The sequence below is a fragment of the Ilyonectria robusta genome (assembly GCF_021365365.1).
Source record: "Ilyonectria robusta strain PMI_751 chromosome Unknown BGZ61scaffold_52, whole genome shotgun sequence".
Lineage (NCBI taxonomy): Eukaryota > Fungi > Ascomycota > Sordariomycetes > Hypocreales > Nectriaceae > Ilyonectria > Ilyonectria robusta.
This window is the reverse complement of record NW_025764486.1, coordinates 140,310-156,505: the sequence shown is the minus strand read 5'-3', so window position 1 is coordinate 156,505 and position 16,196 is coordinate 140,310. Positions and strand designations below refer to the sequence as shown.

At 54.4% G+C, this 16,196-nt stretch overlaps 2 protein-coding genes across 2 annotated transcripts; one reads left to right on the top strand and one right to left on the bottom strand.

Moving 5' to 3' along the window:
* Positions 1–6,353: 6,353 nt before the first annotated feature.
* BGZ61DRAFT_570708 (uncharacterized protein) lies at positions 6,354–8,553 on the top strand (the record flags this gene model as incomplete). The annotated part of the gene is made up of 4 exons (XM_046256051.1): positions 6,354–6,599; positions 6,716–7,093; positions 7,157–7,313; positions 7,383–8,553. 4 exons carry the CDS (start codon positions 6,354–6,356, stop codon positions 8,351–8,353), a joined length of 1,752 nt encoding a protein of 583 aa, XP_046094812.1. The 3' UTR covers positions 8,354–8,553.
* A 7,070-nt stretch (positions 8,554–15,623) lies between these two features.
* On the bottom strand, positions 15,624–16,155 carry BGZ61DRAFT_466863 (uncharacterized protein; the record flags this gene model as incomplete). Its single annotated transcript, XM_046247715.1, has 1 exon — positions 15,624–16,155. A coding segment is annotated over exon 1 (462 nt), but the record flags the coding sequence as incomplete, so codon positions are not given.
* Positions 16,156–16,196: the final 41 nt, after the last annotated feature.

Genomic DNA, 16,196 nt, shown 5'->3' with positions numbered 1-16,196 from the left:
TTCTTCCATACAATCAATTTGTTGGGTTGCTAAGCACGATCCTGACTGAATAACCCCCGTGCCCCTTACTCCTTCCACTAACCTACATGGCGGCTGCTTCCCTTTTCTGTCAAATCTATCAAACCCATCAGGTTGCTAACGGTATCTAGGTTGACATATTACCTCCGCAGCCAGCCTACCTCTCAAGATTCCCCGGTTACCCTGCCTCCGGGAAGCAGTGCAGTTTCCTCCCTGATCATTCAGACCTGATCTAACTACCTCAAAGACAGCCTCTCCATCGAGATCTATTACGGTATTAGACGTAAGCCGTCGCAAAGCCCCCTGCCCGAGCGATATCCAGCAGTCTAGGTGGGTAAGAGGTGGATACATATACGGCCAGATGGAGGACGATATACCCCAGGCAGTTCGAAACTGCCACACCTGCAAGCAAGACCTACCCGAAGTCGAATTTCGAAGCGTCAAGGACCCTACGAAGTTTACAGGAGACTGTGCTAGCTGTAGGGCACGCCGAAGGGAACGTGTAGCCGAATCCCGAGCCGCCGTTGCCGCCATGCGGAATATCGCCTTGAGGCTATCGCCACGCAGAGCCACGAAAAGGACCGATTCTGTAGCTAACCTGACGCCTACAAGGCGGACTGCGCCAACGCCTGCGCCTGTGCACGGCTCACAACCTCCTGCCACGTCTGCTTTATTCCGTGGCCTGGCGCCCGCACTCCAGGGACTGCCTAGACCTCTGCTGGGGCCATCTACCCCAAGCGCGGTAGAGGGACCTTCCCCTATCCCTCCTACCCTTAGCCTGCCAACAGTAGTTCTGGGCACGCCGATTCCTCAAACGCCAATTCCTCAAGGCACTCTTCCAACGGCTCCTGTTGTGCTAGGCACGCCTATACCACAGGAATCGTTCCCTACCACACCTTCATCACTGCCACAGGGTCATTGCCGCGGCCGCTATACACGTCAAGCCACCTTTAGCCCACGGCCACGGCCAGAGCCTCAAGAGGGACAGTTTGATCAGATAGTTGATCCACCATTTACAGGAGACCTTAACTTGCCCGCCCTTAGTGAGGAGGATCAGGCCCTTGTGCGGGAGTTCTATACTGCCCTGAACGACGACAAGATGCATAGTTGCATTCGCTGCCGGGAGCATTGGTTCGATATGAAGCGAAATAGCTTGCAAATCTGCAGCCGCTGCATTAGTCGAGACAAGAAAAGAGCTCCTGACGAGCCCTACTTCTTTAGCGCTACGAATAACCTTGACTTTGGGGAAGTCCCCGGCAATCTACCTGATCTAACGATGGTTGAGGAGATGCTTATTGCTAGGATTCACGTACACGTAAAGGTCCTACAGGTACGTGGCGCTCAATATAAATACCGCGGCCACGTTGTCCACTTTCTTCGCAACGTTGGTAGGCTATTTGAAGAGCTCCCAGTCCTACCTGAAGAGCTAGATATCGTACTCCTGCGGCCTCCTAATATGGAGGGCGACCCTCGCTTCCAGCAGCAGTTTGCTCGCGATTTCCGGGTACGCCGCTCATGCCTGTTGATTTGGCTGCATTACTTACAGCGCCACCACCCGGGCTATCGCGATATCGTTGTGAGGCAGGATCGCTTGCAACGGCTTCCTCTTGACGGCAGCATAGTTGCTTCCATTGCATGCCAAGTGGCTGACATACCTGACGGCGAGGTCCCCCAAGGCCCGGTTGAGGAGGCTGTAGAAGAGGATCCTAGCGATGCAGACGCATCGGCGATCCCGAATTTGCAGGTTACCGATACCGAATTAAACGCCCTGCAGTCCCGATTCCTTCATGGTACCCCTGGCCCTGAGCGTATGGCTGATCTTGAGCATATGCCGCCTAGCGCGCAGGCTCAGCACCAGATGCCACTGCCTTCCATTCGCAGAACTCCTATGAATGAATTCAACCGTTCCCAGCCACTGTTAACGCTCGCGTTCCCTACTCTCTACCCTGACGGCAAGGCGGACTTCGTGGAGCCTCGCCTACGGAGCATCACGTACCAGGACTACCTTGCCCATGCGATGAGATGGCAAGACGGACGTTTTGCCCGCCATAAGACGTGGCCCTTCGTCGCCCTCAACACGCTGTTACGTGCGCAGGTCCGAAAGCGAAGCAACTACTTCGTCAAGCAACACGAAGGCCGCCGTCAAGCCCTTACACGCGCTGACCTAGAGGAAGCGATGGCTGAGCCTGACGAGCCAGAGGCTCAGGCTCTGATCCAGTCGATCACGCGCCAAGCCGCTGTAATTAGGGGCACCCGTCCATATTGGTATAAGCAAAGGAAGGAATTGGAGGCATATGCCTACAATCTAGGCAGGCCTGGCCTTTTCGTTACCGCAAGTGCGGCTGATTACCACTGGGAGTCCCTATATCGTCATATGCCTCGATTCCAAGAGTGGAAAGCAGCTCCTGAGGCGGCGCGGATGGCTCTGTCCCGGCAATTACTGCGAGACAACGCCCACATTGCCGCTTATCACTTCCATAAGCGTTATACGCTCTTTAGGACTATTGTCCTGAAGCAGAAGTTTAACCTAACGGACTTTTGGGGTCGCTACGAGTGGCAGGGCAGGGGTTCCAGTCACCACCATGGCCTATATTGGCTAAGTGGTCACCCAGACCTAGATCCTGATAATGGTCAGTCCCGAGAGCGATTTGCCCGAATCTGGGGATATCACGTATCTGCTGTTAACCCAGAGCCTCAGAGGATACAGGCGCCTGGGGAAGGGAATCCCCTGATCAGTAATCTATTGGAGCATCCCCTTACCGTTCAGTTCCTATCAATGGAAGTCAACTGCGTGCAACGCCATCGCTGCAACAACTACTGTATGCAGCTCAATAAGCATACCAAGCAGGTAGAGTGCCGCTTTGGATTTCCTCACGAGCAGCGCCTCCTAGCCTCCCTTGACAAGGTTCCTCATTCTAAGCACTGGAGCTTCAGGGGCGAGCGCAACGATGGCCAGGTCAATCACTACAACCGCTTGCTTACCGTTGCGTGGCTAGCCAATACAGATGTCTCGCCCTGCACGAGCCTGCAGCAGGTGATCGATTACGCAGCCAAATACTGCTCCAAGTCGGAAAAGAAGAGCGAGTCTTTTGCCCAGATTGGGAAGGCCCTGATGCCCCGGGTCAAGGACCACAACCCCCTGATTTCCTTCACGTCAAAGCTCCTAAATCAGCTAGTTGCTGAGCGAGACTACTCGAAGCAGGAGGTTAGCCACTTGCTCCTCGGCCTGCCGTTACAAGAGGGCTCACGAACCTGCCTATACGTTGATTGCCGTAATCCTGACAGGCATTCCCGCTCCCTACGGATCGACGGCGATGAGGTTGACGAGGCCCCCAACGTCTATGAAAAGTACTGTCGACGCCCAGAGACCCTAGAGGACCTGACCTACGTTTCCTTTCTCAAATACTGGAATTTCCTCTCTAGGAACCCTTCCATGTGGAAGCAATGGCAGCCAAGCAATGTTAACGGCAGGCCTCGTGTATTGGTCTACTTTCCTCGCTATCATGCTGATCCAGAAGGTCAACAGTGGCCAGATTACTGCCGTGTAAAGCTAACATTGAACCACCCACATCGCCGGCTTGATGAGCTCCTCACATTTGACGGCCAGCGTTTTAGTTCTCACGCCAAGGCCTTCTCCTATTGTTGGCAGCACCACAGTCATGGTGATGACCATTACGGCCGGCCAAAAGAGGCTCGATTACAACCTCAAGAGGATCAGTACGAGACTCTGCCTGTGGAGGAGGAATTTGATGACGAAGACTGGATCCGCCTCGCCGCCCTTTTACCCGACAACCCCCTTACCCAGGAAGGTCTTGACCTACTTGGCCGCCGCGATATCGACGTTAATTACGACTGGACACAGCATGTAGGTACTTATCCGGAACTTCGAGACGGCTACTGGAAAGAACTTATCGCCAGCCACCCTATAGCCAACGATGTGGAGGTCCTTGGCCCTCACTGGCGTGATCAGCTGAACCCACAACAACGGCTCGTGTACGACACCTTCATGGGCCACTTCCAGGCGCAAAATCCTACTCAAATCCTTCTCCACGTTGACGGTGGTGGTGGTACAGGCAAGTCCTTCCTTATCAAGGTGCTTTCCTCCCATCTTCAGGCAGCTGCCCTACCGAATCCTAGCCCTATTTGCCGCGTAGCGCCAACAGGCGTTGCGAGTAACCAGATACAGGGCAGCACCATTCATTCGTTGCTACGCCTCCCAGTAGGTGGTGCTTTTACCGACCTTCCTCCAACCGACGCAGCCGCCCTTCAGTCTCGCCTACAGCACGTCAAATACCTCGTTATCGATGAAAAGAGCATGCTAGGGCTTGAGCAACTCGCGCGGATCGATTCCCGCCTGCGGCAGGCCTTTCCACAGCGTAGCCTCGAGTTCTTTGGTGGTGTGAGCGTCTTGCTTGTGGGTGATTTCTTCCAGTTACCACCAGTCCGGCAAAAGCCCCTGTATTCGACTAGCACCAGCCTGTCTTCGTTGGAAAGGAGAGGACAGGTGGCCTACCGGTTATTTGACCGCACCATCTTCCTGACCACGGTACAGCGCCAGGCTGGCAATGATCAGGCCCAGTTCCGTCAGGCATTGCAGGAACTGCGTGAAGTTAAGTTATCTATACCGTCATGGAACCTCCTTAGTAATCGGGTACAGGCCAAGCTAACACAGAGCGAGATTGACAGCTTCAGGGCCGCTTTGCGGGTGTATTCTACAAAGGCCCGGGTCAACGAGTACAATTACGAGCATATGGTGCACCTCAACGACCCGGCAGTACAGGTGGAGGCAAAGAATCGGGGCAACGGCGCAGGGCAGGCGCCAAGTGACAACGCTGGCAACCTATCTAACAGGTTCCCTGTTGCTAAAGGCGCCAGAGTGATGCTTACGACTAACCTATGGCAGCCAGCTGGCCTAGTTAACGGTGCCCAGGGTACTGTATACGACATCGCCTGGAACGCAGGCACCAACCCATGGGAAGAACCCCCGGCGGTTATTATGGCGGATTTCGATAGCTACGACGGGCCGCCGTATCTAACAACGAACGAGGGCAGGAAAATCTTACCCATCCTCCCAGTCACGCGTGATTTCCTAGTGGGCAACGAGACTTGCGCTCGCACGCAGTTTCCCCTGATCGTGGCGTTTGCTATCACTGTTCACAAATGCCAGAGCCTAACGAAGGATCAGATAGTTACTGACCTCGCTACACGCGACTTCCAGGCCGGTATTAGTTATGTTGCTGTCTCACGAGTTACCGCGCTGCAAGGCCTACTCCTTGAGGCGCCTTTCGATCGTCAGAGCCTCTATAACCACACGCCCACGGAAGGTTTATACGCCTGCGTTTCCTACGTACTGCGTTTGTGGCTAACTATAAGGCAGGGATGAAGATGCGCCTTGCTGACCAACAACGCCGTCAGGCTCAACAGCTGGCCGATCCGCCGTATCCACCACGCTACATTGACTAAATGACGTTTTCCTATAAGATACGGGGAACGGGGAAATTCCATAACCGGTATATAGTTGATTGGGCCTGTCAGGAAGCGGTAGAGGGACCCCTATGACTATCAGTCAATTCCCTTACTACAGGTTTGAAGTGGTTTTAACAGCTGGTTACCGCCGCAGTCGAAAGGGGGATCTAGGCAGTTCCCCCAGGAGAGTTTAATAGCAGGTATACGGTATTTACCATTCGGGCTGGATATTCAGCCGTTAAGTCCCTTGCCTTGGCAACTTAACGGGTGTTCGAAGTATTTTAAATCAAGTTGTGTCATATTCTCCGTCGGGATGCTGAGACGGGAGCGGTTGAGGAGCGCATTTCCCAACACAGGACGAAGGCCCGACGGACTTTTCTATCGAAAGGGACGGCCCTCCTTTTTTTCCTCTTCCCGTTCGTGGGGTTTCGAAGGCTACTGCGCAATGATCCCAGCAGAGCTGCAAAGCAACCACAGCAGCGAGATGAAGAGCCGGACATCGTACATGGGCCCGCGTCTCCTAGCTGCATCCAGGGGCATAAGTATCAGTCGTGGTGCCACCGTCTGTGAGGAGACGTCAGTGTGCCGTCACCTCCTTCGCCTATTTGCTGCTTTCGCATCAACTGATGGCATCAATTGGCTCGACAAGAACTTTGGGCTAAGTGTACCGGCGATTGAAGTCTTGCTTCTGCTGGCTGACGCCTTTTCCGTGACCGCAAATCAGCTAGGATGCAAGGTAGGTACCGCATAACGTCCAGAGAGGAGGAAGCACTCTCTAGGCACACCCTAGCTAAAGTTATATCTTGCAGAGAGATTCTGGCGTCACTGGCTCCTTGGAACTCCCAGGCTTTGGCTTACCACTTGCCCATATGCCAGCTAAGCAAGATCGCTTCCCTATTTTGATCGGAGACCCGGAACAAGATTGGGCCGCTGCTACACTCCTCATCCGAGAGGTCTGCATGCTGAAGCTGGTTGAAGAGATCACAAACAAATCCGAATGGTGGAAAAAGATTCGAGAGCCCAACATCGCCGCGAAGTGGAAGAAGGAGGCACTCGAGATTGACTGGGCTAGCTACGTACGCCATGGTGACTTCACGCTTGCTATGGCGGACTGTGTGAGTACATACATGAACCGCACAACCAATTCTTTGTTGTCGGGACGCTTGTCCGTCCTGGACGCTGCGGCACCCCCGAAACCACATTTCAGGTCCGCTAACATTATGTGATTCAGTGTATCAACGAAATTCGCATAAAGGCTGATATCTACGAGCAGACCGGCCTTGTTCCTGTGCTTGATTATTCGGCCTGCATTATTAAGTCGGACAAACTCATCACAGAGGAACTCCGACACGAACTTATCGCGGCGGTTGAAGCTCTTGAAAACGTCCCAGAAGAAGAGAAGGACTGGCATCCTGGAAGCAACAAACAGGTTCTCAACCTAGTTCATCCTTCCCTTTGTCCCCTTGTCTATGGGCGCTCTCGGATCCTGTTGGATAAGCGTATTGGTGTCCAGGACTGCCTTGATTACTGCGGTCTTGGCCAAGTCATTCCGATACCAGATTGCTCTGAGCTCATCAAAGAGACCACTAGAGGACCTCGAACGAATGCGGTGCGTATCTGGGGCTTGCATCTGCCACCACCAGACCGCAGTGTGCCATTCCTTTCCCCAAAGTTTCAATGGTTGCCCTGTGACGTCGTTCTCGATAACGACGGTGGCGTCAAGATTGACAGCTATATCAATAACCTGCATCCGATCAAACACGCTCAACTGTATCCCCTTATTGAGCGCTTTATTGCGAAGGCTCTGCCAGCGTGGGATCTAGTGTATCGTTGGCCGACGGAGTTTCGTGTTCAACGCCTCTCAACAGACGATGCTCAATACGTATGCAAAGCTTAAGACATCTGTACAAGCTCCGATTGGGGCTGTTCTCAATCGAATCGACCACTCGGTGATGGCGAGCCTCCACGCCTCCAGGATGAAGAAGACAATCCGGACTATGAGGGATCTGAGCGTGCAGAGCTTGATAGTGCCTGGTTTCACAAAACTCATCCCGTTCCTGTTCCAGAGCCGGATGAAGCATCAGCGGCGCACGGTCGTAGCAGATCCAGTTCTCGATATTACAGACTCCCTGCTAGCAGCACATTTAATCTCTCCGCAAGCCACATTAAGGAAAGGGGATTTTTCAATGGCGCTTCTCGCATTCAGGTTATTGTCAAACTCGCTAATATTCACTTAACGCCAGAGAAACCTTATTATCGTGGCGGTTCATGGCACGTGGAGGGCCAACTGAACGAACATATTTGCGCCACTGCCCTATTCTACTACGACAATGATAATATTACGGAATCTCGACTTGCTTTCCGTACGTCCGCCAACGCTGAAGACTTACGTATGGGGCTGCGGTACGACCAAAATGACTACTATTCTATCGAGCGCACATTCGCTATTCGCCCCCGGACCCCCGATGACAATATTCAGGAGATAGGGTCTATTTTTACACGCGAATGTCGGGCTATCTTTTTCCCAAACCTATACCAACACCGTGTCCACCCCTTCCGCCTCGCCGACCGCTCCCGCCCATGTCATCGAAAGATCCTTGCCCTCTTCCTAGTCGATCCATCAATCCCTATCATCTCTACAGCTAACGTCCCTCCTCAACAAAGGCACTGGTGGCTCGGCGAACAGCACATTATGAGCAGTTCACTACCTCGAGAGCTAAACGAGATGATTCTCAGCAATGTCGATTTCCCAATTGATGAGACTGAGGCCAAAAGCCTCCGCGATGAACTAATGGCCGAACGGACCGCACTGCAGGAGGATTCGGACGGTAAGCTAAGAGAGGTGGGATGGAATTTCTGCGAACATTAACGGAAGGTTGCATAACTGTTTGCCAAGGATCTCAGCTCGTCAATGACTCAAAACCCCTCACTTCTTGTGGACGATAGTGTGACGGGACAAGAGCTCTTTATTTGACGATCGCCACTTTTCCCTCAGCTTGTCCATCTCTTTCTTCAGTGTGGCGCGGTGCGCTCGTAGCTCGCGGCGGTGACTCTTCTCTGCCTCTTCCTCGAGGGTTTTCTGGTGTTGTTTCCGTATCTCGGCAAAGCTGGAGCTGGTGCGAAAGAGGCCACCGGGTTTGACGGTCTTTCCGCGGCGACAAATTCGTGACAATTTATCGATGCGTTGCGTGCGGCTGATGCAGAAGGCGTCGCTTTGTTTATTGAGGACTGCGGCTTCTGTGAGAACTGATCAGACTTGCGGAAGGGCAGCACGGGTGGGCGAACTCAACACCTCACTGTATTTAGAAGATATATGTTGCATAATGTCAGAGGCGCCTTGGAACCGGGTTGCCCTTGGAAGAAGTGACTCGAAGGCAGGGTTCACGGCCTCGCGCTGCTTTCTCTGTGCTAACACCATCTTTGTGATCACCGGCACGCTGTTCGGCGGGAAGAGACCGGTTTTCTCGAACCCTGACATGATGTTACGTACGCTGACGCCGGCATCGAAGATCTTTTGGAAGGCAGAGACGAAATCGAGGCGGGTGAAGGCGAGGTTGCCCTCTCGAAGTGTTGAAATGAGAAGATTCAAGTTGCTTTATTCATCCTAAATGAACAGTAGGAGAACTGCTATTTATGTACAGGCACGATCTCTGTGGAATGTTCCACCTTCTTCCACACCTTGCCACCGACTTGGTCGCCTCACATTTGTGATCTCCAACACGAAGGGACTGCCGAAGTGCGGCTTGGTGTGCATTTTTCAACGGCTGAAATACTCCAACATCCATCGGCTGCATGATATGTGTTGAATGCGGTGGCAGCATGACGATCAGGGTATCAAATTGAATACAGTATTCGATGAAGTGGAAGGATGTGTGCCCTGTGAAGCCGTCGATAACTAGAAGCCGCCATATCTTCTCATCTTTAGAATGATGATTCGGAGGCTCTGTAACCCTCAGCCCACGGATGCCGTTAACACACATCCATTCATCACATCCAAACCAGTCATTTAGAGTGACTTCGAGCCTCGAAGCTTTTGCTGACTTCGTCCAGGAAACCCGGTTAAATTCGTGAAGCCAGTCCTAGCTGACCTCGGCGTTGCTGAACGCGGTGTCTGACTGTACGAAGCGCATGTTCTCATCAGCCTCGATGGAGGCAAAATTCTCTGAATGAAACGTCTTGAATATAAGCCAGGGAGGAATAGAATCTCCCAATGCATTTCCTGCGCCGATGAGGGTGCAAGATTCACGGTTGGCGGGATCTAGGACTTCAGGACGGTGGTACGCGTTGTACGCGTTGTACAGACTATGATGACTTGAATAGTCTCTCGAAGACAGCCAATTCGGATGCCGGCTTCGTCCTCGTTCCACATTTCTGAGGCGCCAATTCTGTGGGTTTTGATGAGGTCTTTGAGGTTATCATAGAATGTGGCGATGTCAGTGATATCAGAGGATTCGAATGACTTCCGGGACTTCTCGACCGCCTTCAGGAACGTCGTTCGGAGCTCTGGGTGGTCTGCACGAAACCGGGCATACCATGCCTTCGATAGAGGACTCAATTCCGGGTCCCTTTCTTGCCGGAGGGCATTCGCAGCTTCCTCAACGTGGACCTTGGAGGCGGGGAAGCCGGCGCGTTCCATCCATACAATATATGCTGCAATTGCTGCGTCTTCTGCGTCCGACAACGAGCGTGGACGACCCTGCGGCCGGGATGTATCGAAAGAGCCGCTTTCCAACTTCTTCAATTACCTATGTATTTCACTCGTACTGATGTTATAAACGCGTGAGGCGGCGCGAAGAGATAGAGGCGTTTCAGCAGCCCGAATGCGCGCGTGGTGGCCTCTGTTGGCAAGTATCGCCCTAGCGGCTTTTTTTTTTGGCTTGGATCTGCTTAGCGGTATCGGGAAAAATCATGATGATCCAATTTGGCATGTATTTGACCAAGTGTTGTCGATGAAATGTGTGATTTTACGTATTCAAAGGGTTGAGAATTGCGACGCGTTCCAATTTTTTGTGGCGGTTCCAAGATTTTGTGCCCTACGGCGGGGAGCGCCTAGGTAGTAGTAGTAGTAGTAGTAGATTTATTACGCCCGGGAGAACGGATCTCATAGGGCCATGGAATACGCTATGCTATTTACATTTCTGCCACCTTCAATCCTGACCACAAGTAAAGCCCCACTTTCTCTCCCTGGATCGCTTTCGCTTGGCCTCGCTTGACTCTCTCTGACAGGCCTGCTTGAAGGCCAATTTCTCCAAGTGTTCAGCATCCTATCCTCAGCAGCTGAAGCGTGGTCTGTCAAAATGAGGCTGTATTGTGTTAGTATTGTGCCACTGTTTCCTGGTTCCGGCTGTTAGTATGTCCCATTCTCCTACTTCACTCCCAACCTTCCTGTCTTCATCGCAAATTTGATCGTTGCTCCCACCGCCTGTAGGTTAGGTGACCACTTCGGTCCGTCCGATGCCGACTTTCCTCCCAGAAAGAATGAGAGGTTTCCCATCTCGCTTTGTCCGATTCGCCGCATGCCTTCGCGTTGTGCATCCCACTTGCTGCAGCGAAAGAGAAAATGTTCCATCGTCTCGACTGCCCTTCCACAGTCGCACAAGTCTGATTCCACTGCACCGATCCTCGACAGGTAGCTGTTAATCCTCGCCATTCCCGTGCGCAACTGCGAAAGCGTATCTGCTTCGCGTCTCTTCAGTCCGCCGTATAAAACCTTTGTGTGTATGCCTGGTAGCGCTTTGTCAACCCTCTTGGAGAAGCCGCCCACTCTGTCCGGTAGTGTCTGGTGCTGTTGTAGCTGCTTTCTCGCTAGTCTTATCCGCGTCGATCGGGCTTGGTACGGCTGTGTCTCTGGCATGCGCCCCGATTCAGTTGCTCTCTGCGCCTGTCTCTTCGCCTTAGGCCCCAAGGGGAACGCATCATCCCGAGAGGGTACCCAAATCATCTTGACCCTGTTGTTGCCTTTTCTTAGCCGTCGGATGTGGTTGTAGATTTCTCGGATGGCGCACTGTCCCGATTGTTGTCGTGGTCGCGCGATCGCCTTCAGTGCTGACTGGCCGCTTGACAGTATGGTAAGCCTTCGGTCCCGTAATCCGTCAGGCATGCATCGCAATGCCATCGCTATCGCCCCTAGCTCGGCTGTGTAGGGGTTCTGGTCGTCTCGCGAGCCGAGAGTGACCGAGCACCTGGCCATGACCCTATTCTCTTGCCCTGCTGCTTTGTGGCTGATGATGCCTCCCATGCCCGTCATTCCTCCTCTGTCGGAAGCGCTGGTCGCGATGGTGATGTCTTCGACACTGTTGGCTGCCGCTATCGCCACCTTCCGATCTGCCTCACACACCAGCGACACGCGGGCGTGCCATGGTGGTGCTGCATAGGCTTCGATTGTTTCCATCCGCCCGATTCCGCTCTCGCCGAGGGCAAGCGCCAGTCTCTTCATCGGCGAGATGTACCTTCGACTCACTGATACTTTGAGTGTCGCTAGCGGGTGCTTCTTTGGCAGCGTGTGCATATTGATGTACAACTTCATTCCAGCCAGAGCATGTCGCTCGTGTACTGTTTGGATGTTGGCTTCTGCTTCAGCTACTGCCCTCGCCACCGTCTGGAAGGCTCCCGTGATGGCCCGCGCTCCTATTTTTTGTGCCCTGTTGAACTCTTTCAATTCCCTTTCGCCGCGCGCATGCGCCCATACGACAGACGCGTAGTCCATGGCTGGGGCAACGGTTGCGACGAAGAGTTGTCTGGCAGCTTGTGGTGGCAGCATCCTGAGTCTTCTTAGACACATGGCTGCCGAGAGACCTTTAGTGGCGGCCTTGGCCATGTGTTCCTTGAACCTGAGCTCCGTGTCCATGGCCACGCCCAGGAGCTTGGCCTTCGCCTTCGGCTTGACTTCCTCACCATTGATCATGAATGGCATCTCGCTGGTACGTTCAGGTACGCGCGTGAAGTGGACAATTGTTGTCTTTTCATGTTCAAATGTCGCTCCACTACGCCTCCCCCACGCCAGTGCCCGGTCGATGATGGCTTGTATGTCGTCCCTGTTCGCCTCCGCCGTCGGTCCCGTGACCCAGGCTGAGTAGTTATCGACAAAGGCTATCGAACCGCCTTTGGAGTCAATCTTGCTTTGCACAAGGTCTGCGTTGAAGAATAGGAAAAGCACAGGCGAAAGCGGCGATCCTTGGGGAAGGCCGGCTTGCGGCAGCTCCCGTTGCTCTGACGTGTAGTCGTTCACCACGATGCTGGCCGTGCGCTTTGAGCAGAACGCGCTTATCCATTGCACCAGCTTCTTGGGGATGCCTCTTGCTTCCAGCCTCTGTAGCAGTCTGTCCTTGAATACGCCGTTGTACGCGCCCTTGATGTCGAAGCTGACTAGGCTGACCACCCTGCGGTTCCGCCACGCTTTGTACACATGTTCTTGGAAGAGCAGCAAGGCCTGCTCTGCCGACCGCCGCTTCCTTGCCCCAAAGTGGTTTGTGGGCAGGAGCCCAAACGTCTCGGCGACGTACGAGATCCTGTCCGCCACCACTGCTTCGAGCACTTTGCCCAGCGTCGACAACAGCGAGATCGGTCTCCATGCCTTTGCGACCGCGTAGTCGGCCTTGTCCGGCTTCTTGAGCGGGATGATCTTGGCGCTCCTCCACTGGTCTGGTAGCTGTCCTTCATTCAGTGAGGTGCGGAACAGATGCATCACGCGTTCTTTGACCACCGGCCACAGTTGCTTCCACACCATCGCCGGCAGGCCGTCTTCCCCGGGTGCTTTCCACGCTTTGGCTGCCATGACTTTCTCCTCCACCTCCTCCAACGTCAAATCCGGCATGGCCACTTCTCTCCGCCGCGGTCGTGGACCTTCGTCTTCGATGGTTGCTGGTAGCGGCGGGAAGAATGTCGTCAGCAGTACTTCTGCCTGTTCCGCCTTGTCCTGCGTTGTCGTCCCGTCCGCCCTTTTCAGCCGGGGGATTTTGTCGCCGACCATGTCGCCACCGGGTTTGAGGTATTTGGCCGCTTGCCAGATATTGGCCCTGTCTGCGAGGAAGTCGTCCCAGTGGGCCTTCTTCTGTCTTCTGATGGTGTCGTGGTACTCTTTGGATGCTACCTTCGCCCGGCTCTCTAGGTTTTCCTGTCTATGGCCTGCCCGCCGCTGTGACCTCGCCAGGTTTCTCCAGTACGTGTAGGCTTTCCGGAGTCGAGTAAGGTCAGTTGTCCACCATCTCTTGGCATATGGCGATGGCTTCGCTCGCGGGACCAGTGCGTGGATTGCGCCGAGGGCCGCCTCCATCAGCCTGTCCGTCTGGGTCTGAACCCCGCCGTCCCATGGGAGGGGTGCTAGCTGGTCTTTCACTCTCTCCTTGATCGCATTCCACGGTGCGTTCTTGAAGAGCAGTCTCGGACTCGCCGTCCTCTCCGGCGTCGTGAGGTCAAACTCTGTCCGGATTGCCCTATGGTCCGACCCGTGTTCGGTTGGGTGTATGCCGCAGTGAACCATCTCTTCTGCCAGTTCGGACGACGCGAGCATCAGGTCGATCGTGCTCTCCGCACCACCCCTCTCCCACGTCTTTGTCCCTCTGCGGAGGAGACTGAGGAGGCCATGCTCGTCCATGAGGTCGATAATTGGATCTGCCTCCCCTTGGCGTCTGCCTGTCACCTCGTCACCTCCCCATAGTTGGTCGTGGCGGTTGAGGTCGCCTGCCAAGATCACATCCGTTCTTTTCCCTGTGCTGTTGCGGAAGCCAGTCATCACCCTGTGCAGTTGCTCCATTGCCGTGCGTAGAGCATTCTCATTCCTCCCTTCCACATACACCGATACCACCAGGACGTCCCGGTCGGGCAGTCGTATTATTGCTCCCGTCAGGTCGGCTGAGGGTATCGGCACCTGCTCCGCCTCTAGATCCCTGCGGATCCAGAGCATGCTGCGGATCGGCCATCGCATCTCATGTTTCTTCGTCGGTATAAATCTCGTCCAGTTTCTGTGGTTGTTCGGTGCTGTCACCACCGCACCATCAATGTTCAATACGTATGGTTCGGCTACTGCCAGCACCGCGTAGTCCCGCAAGTCTCCGTCGTTCATCATGCTCAGTTGCACTGCATCCCTCTTCCCCACGTTGAGCTGGAGGATCTGGAGGTTAGTACACATTGTTGCTATGCATTTGTCGCACTCGGCAGTTGCGACTGAGCGATTCGTGTGGCCCTCCGCAGAGAGCGCACTTCGGCTCGATCGCCTGGCACTGTGTGTGGCGGTGTCCCGTTTCTGCACATTTGCCACATCGCTGGGGCCTGTTACAGGTGAAGGCCTTGTGACCAAGCTCCCAACAGTTGTAGCATTGGACCGGGCCTTGGCGTTGCTCGAAAACGTTGGTGCTGGCCGACTCCCCAGCGAGGTGAAAGTATCTCTCTTCCAGCAAGCGTTGCGCATCGCTCACCTTCGTAACGTAGATCACCATCGAGCCGTAGGATTTCCTATTCTCCTTGTCGCTGAGCCAGTGCATCTTGGCAATCGTCACTCGGTTCTCCTTTCCCAACGCCTCCGCCGCGCCTGGCAGCACGTTGCCAGCTGAGCCCAGTACCGCTGCCCTGTTTGCACCGTCAATTTTGACCGGATATAGTTGGTCCCTGAGGACTCTTGCGCCCGTGACTGCTGTCTTCTCCGCCGCTTCCTTGACGAGCTTCATCTCCGACTCGTCTCGGCAGATCACCTTAATACGGTCTGCGTTCTTTGCATTCCTCACCACGGCTGCACACCTCCAGTCCTGTCGGCCCTCCTTCTTTCGCATCTCCTCCTCAATGGCCTGTCGAATTCCTCCCACTTGCGCTTTGCCCTTTTCCTCCTCGTTGACACGTGATGTGTCGATAGTGCAGAAGAGAGTATCGGTAAGCGTGGACGGTGTTGTTTGTATCGACGAGAGCGTTTGAACGTTGCTTGGCTGGCTTGACGGCGGGGTACGGGCTACGTCTGCATACGATGGGTGCGGGCTCGTCTGGGCGCTGTTGGCCTGAATACTTTTGGCCATCGCGTCTAGCTGCTCTCGCAACTGCTTTGTTTCTTCTGCCGCTTGTTCCCTCACCTGCCTGAGCTGTTCACTCAGCTGCTCGCGCATCTGTTTCATCTCACGTGCTGTCTGTTCCTGCATGCTTCTGGTTTCCTCGGCCTTTTTCCGGTCGTCAGCCGCCTCGGCCCTGACCGTCCGTATCTCCTGCTGCGGTTGTCGGATTATCTCCAGCTGATCGCTCGTTCCCTTTGCCGCTTTTCGCTGGTTCTCCATCAAAGCATCCCAGAGCCTCTCCAGCATCTGTTTCTGCTTGTCCATGAGATGGCTCGACGTTTCCTGGAGCATCGTCTGGAGCGTCGTCTGGAACATCATCTGCATTAGCGATGAATCGCTGCGGGCCGCGCCATCCACGGCCTGCAGTCTCTCGTCCGCATTGTCCCAGTCGTTGTCGCCTGCTGCCACTTGCTTTGTGCCGGCATTCTTCGATGTTCCGGCCTGGCTTGAGGCTACTTGCCAAATTTTTTGGGCTTTCGCGGTTGGTTTCACGGGTCTCGACGAGCGACGCGTCGCGGTCACCGAATCCCCACCCGCGACCAGGATCTCCTCGGCGGTCGCGTCCATCTCCCGGTGCCACGCTCACGGCAGCGCCAACCCGTTCTTTCGCCTAGAAGAGTGTAAAGAGTGTAAAGAGTGTCTTGTGAGAACTATGTACCGTCCGCAGCAGTACTTCTG